The sequence below is a fragment of the Frankliniella occidentalis genome, unplaced genomic scaffold (genome assembly GCF_000697945.3).
Source record: "Frankliniella occidentalis isolate FOCC.00 unplaced genomic scaffold, Focc_3.1 Scaffold15, whole genome shotgun sequence".
Classification (NCBI taxonomy): domain Eukaryota; kingdom Metazoa; phylum Arthropoda; class Insecta; order Thysanoptera; family Thripidae; genus Frankliniella; species Frankliniella occidentalis.
Genome location: NW_026267145.1, coordinates 1586696 through 1595678, shown reverse-complemented (window position 1 = coordinate 1595678; position 8983 = coordinate 1586696). Strand labels below are relative to the sequence as shown.

General features: G+C 55.6%; 1 protein-coding gene across 5 annotated transcripts in view; it reads right to left on the bottom strand.

Moving 5' to 3' along the window:
* Positions 1 to 8983, bottom strand: part of LOC113211630 (zinc finger protein castor homolog 1) — a 190341-nt gene that overhangs the window by 48097 nt on the left and 133261 nt on the right. For all 5 annotated transcript variants that reach the window (XM_052263927.1, XM_052263926.1, XM_052263929.1 and 2 more), the window contains one exon: positions 4873 to 4990. In XM_052263927.1, the coding sequence (XP_052119887.1) occupies positions 4873 to 4990 (118 nt within the window). The remainder of the gene's footprint in view (positions 1 to 4872; positions 4991 to 8983) is intronic.

Here is an 8983-nt window from a genome sequence, read left to right as displayed (position 1 = left end):
GGGGTGGGTTGGGGTGCGGCGGGATTCCGCTTAATTATCTGAGCCATTTGCCACCCCGCTGGCCCGAGTCGCCTTTGGTTAGGGATGAGATGACTATTGTTGGCAAACTCTTTGGCTCTTTGCTCTTTTCCTCTCCCTTCAGCCCCGTCCTCTCTCTACATGCCGCCGTCACAAACGGGGACGAAATAGCGAAGCAGAAGAGAGCGGACGATTTGAGATAAAGACCTCTATGTGTCTCCCAAAATATGATGAGAGCGAGGCGACGCGGCCGTGAGAGGTAGAGAGGGTAGCGTTGGGGGGGGGGGGATAGTCTGCGGCGAGTGAGACAGACGGCTTTGATGTCTCCTCAGTGGTCAACCAGCCGTCGCGATGGGGCCTCTCTCTCACTCTCTCTCTCAGCGGGCCCCTTTCATCTCTTTCTACCCCCCTCTTCTACACACACACATCCCTCCCACAGCTGCGATGCGGTCTCGGCGAGTTCCACGGCACGTGGATCCTTCCCTGCGCTGTAGACCCGACTGAGGAAGACAACGAGCACTGACTGTGTCTCGATGGTTTCCTGACTCGTTCGAGCTGATTCTATAAAGCTTTATATTTGTTTGATAAATAAAGTTCCGATTTTTCAATTGAAAAGATTAATCTTTCAAAACTTGCAGGCAATAGGCATGTTCATTGTGAAAAAAAATTATCGTGATGCTAGAAAACTGTCACGGTTAATTTCTACTAACTTCGTTTTTAACTACGATGCACCGTTATTTTACGAATTGCTTTGTAAAATAAGATCCAAAGCTCGATGAACTAAATAAGAGTACGAAATTTGTATATACTTTGTTCAATTTTTTAACACCAAAATTTGCATTCGTTACGAAATGAATTAGTAAGTTACGAAATGTTTAGTGAATTGACACTTACGAAATCTTTTTGTAAATTATTTTTTACGAAGCATTTCGTAACATTTTTTCCGTAAAGCCACGAAAACTTTGTTGTTTATCAGTGATTCCCAGCGCGGAGTGAAAAACAGCGCAACAAATGCCAAGCGCCACGACCGAGGTTTGCGGTGAAAACTCTGTTTCTGTGGGAGGTTTTCGCGTCTCCTAGACGAGGGCCCGCGGCCCAGCCCGGCGGCCTACGAGGCGATCCTCGGGCGCGATAGAGAGTCCTCTGCATGTTAATGGCAATTAGGAGAGGCGAGAGCGGGGGAGACGGACGCACACCGCTGCGCACGGTCACGTGCGGGAGCGAGACGGAGAATGACAAGAAACGGCGAAAATAACAAAAACTAGAGAGGGGCGCTTAGCGGGGAAGAGCAGGAGGACTCAAGGCGCGTGAAAACAAAATACACACGAGTGAGAAAAGAACAGCAGTTGTAGCGGCATTAGTGAGGGACACAGAGAGGGCCTCGCAGAGGGCTCACCTTGCGCAACCAAAAGTTTCATAGGAAAAGAAACAAGAGAGTCAGCCGTGAGCATGTTCACGCGGCGTCGTGTGAGTGTGTGTGTGTGTGCGACTGTACTTTCAGGCGTGTCGAGTCAAAGCCTGACACAAGGAACATAGCACTCCGCAATCGCCCGCGAAATGAAGAGTCCAAACATAGCGACGACACAATGCTAGATTTGCCTTTAAAAAACAAGAGGAAAAAGAACAACAAGTGCACTCCCGTGAGCAGATCAAAAGAAAAATGACCAAGAATTATGGATAACGGTTGGGACAAAACAAAAGCAAAAAGACGATGGGAGGACAAAAAATAGAGGCAAAAAGGGGGGGGGGAAGGTTAAAAATCTGAACTGAGTGGCCTCGGGAAGATGAGGGCTTTGCTTGCAGCGCATTTTAACCACAAACACACACACTCACACACACACATACCACACACGTACACAAGAGAGTTCAAATCTGCATCTGAAAGGATTACGGATGGCGGGCAATGCCACGGGAAGTAGCAGAGGTAGGGGGGGGGGGCGTGGAATGATTCCAGTTCGTAATGACAACGAGGGCGGCCAGGTGCCGCGCGCAACGACCGGACCGCATTGAGCGGCGCAGGGCTCGGCTGCTCAAGGCGCGGCTCAAAGACACGCGCTTCGCGCGCCTCTAGCTCCGCAAAGAATGGAGCGGTAACAATAATTCGGAGGATAAGAACCAAAGAGGTGCGCCCCTTTGGCCCCGCAGACCACACGGCGCGGCGGTGTGCGCGCCACTGCCGCAAGATGTGTAAAGACTCTGTGGAAAGGATTATTTAGACGTAGATATCAAAACTTTTGGGTCGCAAAAAACGTTCTGTGGTGAAATAGGTTCATCTTTTTGCTGCCCATGCTTTTCCCTTTGGTTATTAGACTATTTCGAACGACGACACAGCAGGCCGAAGCACGCCGACAGCGCGACAACACGGGAATACGGCTGCTCCTCAATGGTTCTGCTCGCGCCAAACAACAATGGGGGACAAATATGTGGCGCCATGCGGGGCGTGGCGGGGCGTGGCGGGGCGCGGCCGGACCGCAATTGTCTGCCGCTGCAAAGAGACCCCAATCCCAATCTGAATCCGCTTTCCGATCCGCCCGTGCTGCTTTGTGAATCGTGCCTGAGCGCCACGCAGCACAAACCAAAAGCCAGCCTCGAGTAGAGTTACCACCATGATGATTCTTTCCGAGGTCTACTTCAGCGAGAGAGTGCCAGAAACACGACGACAGCAGACTCGGAAAAATAAAGCCGTGACTCGTGAGGAGGAGAGCAGAGCACAAGGATCCCTCTTGTGCGCGAGTTTGTTTCTATCGACGAGGAATGATGAGAATCGTAATTCGAGAAAGACAACGGCCCACAGCGCTCCAGAAGAGGGTCGGCCACATGAGGGCAGGACAGTGCTGCTGCTGCAGCCGCCGCGCGCAACGCTCTCCAAACCACTTCAAGGATTCCCTTTAACTGCTTTCAATAAAACTGAATTCATGCCCGTCACTCGGCCATTTGTTCCTCAATCTCTGCTGCTCGCCCCCTCCACGACGCCACTCCACGGCGACGTCCTCCTCTCCCTCTCTCTCTCTCGTCGTGTCTCGTTTATTCCTCCTATTTACTTATTTACGTTTCAGTCGTTTGCCGTTCAAATGGTCCCTCCTCTAATCATGTGTGCAGTCGTCCCGGCCCGTCCCGGCCCGTCCCATCTCTTCTCCGTCTTCCTCCCCTCGGTGATCTATCCGGGGCTTTAATGTTGTCACGTCATGTAAGCAGGCGCGAGGCCCGGCGCGAGGCCCAGCGCAGGGCCGACTGGGCCGACCCCAGAGGAAGCAGGACCCGCTGCCGTGCGACAACAACGCCCCCGCGCCACCAATCGCGGGCGGCGCAAATTGAGCGCGAAAAATAAAACGCAAAACGAGAAAATGGCGCGGCGACACGGTTACGTACACTGCGCGGCGCAAAACTCGGACAGCAAATCACGCCGGCGACGAACGCGGCAGGTGGGCAAGGTGTGCTCGGCGGCGAGACCCGCGCAACTGGCGGCCGGGCGCGCGCGAGTTGCGCCGCTCTAGGCGCGGAGGAATGCCTTGTGCGAGAGATTTCATTATCATGCAAACGACACGAGGCGAGCGCGCGGATGAAGGACCGCCGTATCTCGGGCCGCCGCCCAAGAAGCGGCCCGTGGAGGGGGAAGGGGAGCAAATGATCAAGAATTTCCTGTCAAAGATGCTGTTTTCCTTTTTAGCAGATGATACATTATACTCAACTGAAATTAATAATACTTTACTTAACTATGTATCATTGCTTGTACTCTCATGCGGAGCGCTGAGAGGCACCAGGCATGACGTCATCCAAAAGTGTGTGTAGGGGCGCGCGATGAGGTTCCCGCCCGCCGTGCCCCGTGCCCCAGCCAGACGCCCCCTCTCCCCTCCCTTCTACCTCCCTCCCTCCGGCAGACTCGGCTCGCCGCTCGGCTCGAGGCGCAGCTCGTGGCTCGGCTCGGACCGTCTCGGCTGAGGAACGCGCGCGGCGCGGTAATTCAAACTCTAACGTAACTATGAAAAGACAGAACTAAATGAATTCAGAAACATTATTTTCAAACCATGTCTCTATTGAAAAGTATCACTCGCAAACTGTCTCTACGTCCCTCTTCACACTGACTTAGTCTTAGGCCGAGTCTTAGACCCTTCACCACATACAAAGTATAGGTATAGACTGGAATAATTCTTGAATTCGTATCATCTGCTTTCACGATCCGTTCCTGAACGGAACTTTTTTTTTCTCGCCTGTTCCAGGTGGCCGAGGGAATCGCCGGTGGAACACGGCGAGCCGCACCTCTTGGAATCATCAGCGCTTTTCGTCTGCTCGAATCAGAATGGTTAAAAGGGGCCGCCGCGCTGTAGGTGGGAGGGGACACGGCGCCTGATGATAATGGCAGTGGAAATCAGAGCGAAGAGCAGACTGCTCCCGGCGGGGGAAACTGAACTCATGCCGGCAGAGAAACGAGTGCAACTTGTGCGTTGTAGGAGACCATGTCAAGTCATTAACGTCCGTGGAACTAGTCGATTTTCGAACGGGCGGCCCAGGCGGGCGGGCGGGCCGGCCCGAGGCGCTGTGCTCTCTATATCCCTGTCATTGAGGCCCGTCCGGGACGGAGAGGCCTTCACACACACACACACTCACACGTCCTCCCAACATTTTTTGGGTCGCATCGCCGTCGCTCCGCGCCTCGCGCCTAATAACCGCCTTCGGGAAGGACCGCGTCCGGAGCAACATGCGGGATTTCGTTCCCATTCTTTTTCGAAATAACTCCCGAGAGCAGCGGCCGCGGGTAAAAAACCGAGAGAGGAAAGGAAAAGGTTTTGTGTCGTGGCGTCACGTATGGGGCCGCCGGGTCACGGCTGGGGACCGTGTGCCTGAAGCAATGCTCACCACTCTTAGGGTCCATGAGCGGCAGGTTGGGCGAGCGCAGCGCCTTGGCCGCCACCGCGTTCTGGTCCTGCAGCGCCGCCAGCGTCAGGATGGTCTGCAGGTTCTGGGGCAGCATCACCTGCGAAACGAAAAAGAAAATGCAATTTATTATTTGGGGGACAATAACTGAACACATGCGGGCTGCTGCTGAACTTCATCAAAGACGTTGCTGGCCCACCGCAGTATGAGCGCAGCAGGCGGCCCCGCCGCGACTCCACCCGCACTTACCTGCGGGCCCGCCCCCTGCTTCGGTATTCACAACGGGCCGATATTTATTTATCCATTAGGTTACCGTTCCGGACCAACCACCCGAACCACCCAACCATTCCCTGACAGCGCCGCGCGAGTTACGGCTAAATTAATGAGTCTTTGTAATTACAACCCCTTCCATGATGTTTGCGCCCCCTACACATTTTTCATTATTTTCTTCGGCCCTCCGCTGCAGTCCCCATGCCCAATCTCATCACTTTAGCCCCCTCCGTCACCGCGGATTGGAAGGTGGATATTATAAGAGAGAGAGAGTTAGAGCGTGAGAGTCAGGTGAGGGTGACAGAGAGGGGGGAAAGGGGGAGGGGAGTCTAGTCCGTTCTAGCCCGGGTCTGGCCACCTTCACTTAGTGTTTGGCGCGTAAATGATTTAGCGCCAGCAGACCGCACAGCTCCCATCGGGGCAGGGCGACGCCGGCTTCAGAGCGTTTGTTCGAAATCACGTAACAGTCGACTCCCCGGCCGAGTGGAGTGGGGTGAGGGGGCGAGGGGCGGTGGCGGCCGGTCAATTGCCGAAAGGGGTCTGGATCCTCCACAAATACTGCGCAGCTTGCATTAGGCATACGCCGCGCCGGGCCTCCGCCAGTAGCCATGACGCATTCATGAGGAGCTCCGGATCAGAGCGGGCGGGGCCGACAGCGGGGCCGACACAAACGGCGTTTAATTGTACCCGCGCCAATCACCACGGCGGGGCTCAACCACCTCATTTAACGCTCAAACTTTAACGTGTTGTTGTTTGCCACAACATCATCGTGAAGCTAAAAGAAAAGGAAGCAGCAGAGGAGGGGATACGCGAGAGAGAAGCAGAAACACACACAGAAACACACATACATACACACACACAGGGGCAGACTTCCATTGTGTCGTCGCTATATGCTTTTAATTGCGAGGAATCGGGAATTAATTGCCGGCCACCGCGTGACATTATGATGGATCCGTGCGAGTGCCGCCGGGCCGGAGCGGAGCGGGGGCCGGCAGGTGGCGCCCGCGGTGCTGCGGACAAGCGATACAGGCTTTTCACTTCACACCCGCAACTACCGACACGTCATCGGATAACAAAAAAGCAAAAACGAAAAAAAGTTGAAACAAACTTTTTAAGAGAATCAAACAAATTAAAGTTGTGACAATTGCTGTCAACACATCGCGCGCCCATAATGGTAATGGTAATGATGGGGGCAGACAGGCGGGCCGCTAGGCAGACATGCAGGCGACAGACTGCTTCAAATGGCGATGAAAAATCACGCGGCCGGCGAGAGAAGAGACGCGCGGGCAGAGCCGGGCCAAAGGAGCGGCGACATGATTGAATGAAACTAGAGGACTGAGGGTGTGAGGCCGCCCGCCGCACGACGCCTTCAGACCGAGCAATTTTCCATCTTTTTGTCAAGTCTGTTGGCAACGCATGTCTCTCACTCATCTCACGGCCCCCCCTCCCCCGCGAGCAGCAAAACTGTCTGGCAGAGCGCCGGCGACACGTCATTTCCACTTTTCGGCTCTCGCGGGAGGTGACCACGCGAAGAGGGTGAAATAATAACCCTCGCGAGGAGCGTTGTTGGGTTAGGGGGGGGGGGGGGGTGAGGAACCTCTGATTGAAACGCGTAACAAGGCCGCATTACGGCGTCAATATTTAAAAGCGCGGCCCGTTTGCCGGGCCCCGCAGTTCCTTTTAATGACTCGGCCAGTATAGTTGGTTCACGAAATTCTGACACACCGGCAGGCCTTTGGACCCGAGGTCTCATTGTAAGCGTCATTACGATGCGTGAAGGCCTGCTGCCGAAGGGTCCCCGGCCCTCGCCGGGCCCAGTGATACGGCTGCCAAACATCTTCGCGTCTCTTTTATGAGGGCCCACTTCCTGCGGGGGAGTGCGAAGTATGGCTTGGCAGCTCTAGCCTAGCTATCCGACCCTTATAATGAGTGTGACCATACTGCTTACGACGTCAACAAAGAATCAGGGAGTGATTGTCTCCAAGTCCTTTGCGTGCCGGTGTGTCAGAATTTCGTGAACCAACTATAGGCGCCCGCAGAGGAGACCCCGTTAATACCTCTGTTTTCGTTTCCCACCCCTCTCTATGCAACTGCCGCACAGAAAAACCAAAGTGTCTGAATGTCACAAACTTTGCAGGTGTTTGATTTCCATGGCGGACGAAGAGTGCTGAAAAGTGCAAAACATTTCAAGAAAGATTCACACCTTACTCGTTCAAGCGTGCATGTTAAAAATGGCAATTCACGCACCTTTAAGTGTGTGAAATTTACACACTTGGTTTTGAGGTGCAAGATTAGACTTCTGTGGGATACCCCTTTCCCTTTTTTTCTCTATTTCTTTTTGCCCGCGCTCGTGGATACCTTACTCTGAGCGCAGCTCACCGATATCCTGGGCGCAAGGGGGGAGCTCTAGCAGGGCAAATAGGCGTGAAAGCTGGTCGGCTGCTGGGCGGGGGCCGCGGGAGCCGTGGGGGCCGGCACCTCCCGCGGGAGGACGCGCGCGCCGCCGAGACATCGGAAATAATTCATCTAAAGACTTCCTGCCGCTGCCGCTCAAGTGGAGTACAAAAAGAAGGGGGCCCCGGACCAAATACTGCAGCGCGGGCTCAATCGGTCGCCGTCAGACCGTCGGAAAGCCTGAAAAAGACACCCGCCCAGCCTTCCTTTCAAGTGACTGACTGAAGCGCGCTCCTTTGCCCCAAACTGGAATTTAGACTCCTCGAATAGCGCCATCGCCATTCCGAAAGGTTATGGGCCCCGGCAATCAAAAGCGAAGCAGGCGCCCGCCCCGCGCGCAGCGCAGCACAGTCCGGGACATATAACGAAAGCGGTGATTGACATTGAGGCGGGAACATTTGAACGGAGTCTAACTAAACCGTTCCCATCCTCCTCGGCCACTGCTTATTAGTCCGCGCAGCGCCTCGCCGCCACATCTGCAGCGCTGCTGACCTCCTGCGGTTTTGAGGTCGATGCCGATTTTCCAGCGACTAGATCGGGATTAATGACGACCGTGCAGTAATCGGTATTTCAGTGCGCTCCGTTATGCCTCCGCAAACGGCGGGGGCGGCCTGCAGCACTGCAGGGGGGGCAACGACTCGGGTCGCCGGCTCATCATTTCCTCCCGCGCTGCTCGAGGTCGAGGAGCAGCGCCTCGTTTTTCTACACACTCTTCCCAATTATCACTGCATCCTTTTCTAGATTACAGAATGTCCCGGGTAACGAGGGGGCGGGGCACGCGCGCGCATCACGGCGGTCATCAAGAAGTGCGAGGGGGGCATTAGCTGCGGCCCCGCGCCCCCGAGTCCACAGCACTCGATGCAGAGCAGGAGTCACACGTCGCGGGGGTCGAAGGAAGGCCCCCCCCCCCCCCCCCTTCGCCCTACCTGCTGCAACACCATCAGACCGGCCATCTCGCTATGCCCGGAATCGAAAAACACGACTTTTTCCGCCCACGGAGCCAACTGGGTTTGTTTTCCCTGTTCTATGATACTCGGGGCCCTCCTAGCCCTGCCCGGCCCTGCCGGCCAGGCCTCTCGTTTTAGGAGCCCGCTTCCGGTCATTCCTGATTACCGTCTGCGGTTTATCTGATTGGGCCGCGCTCCTCCAGGAGGCCGTGCGGGGCGCTGGACGTGGGGCTCGTGCCGCCGAGGCCTGGCAGAGGCCCGGCCGAGGCCCGGACGGGCAGGTGCCGAGGCCCCCGCACAGGGCAGAGGCCCGACACCTGGCGGGGCCGCGCAGTGCCTGTCAATGAGCCCACAGAAACACTAGTGGCCAGCTCAGCGTCGCCCCGAGGTTGCTCCCTCCTCACGCAGCCCGCCCGCACCCC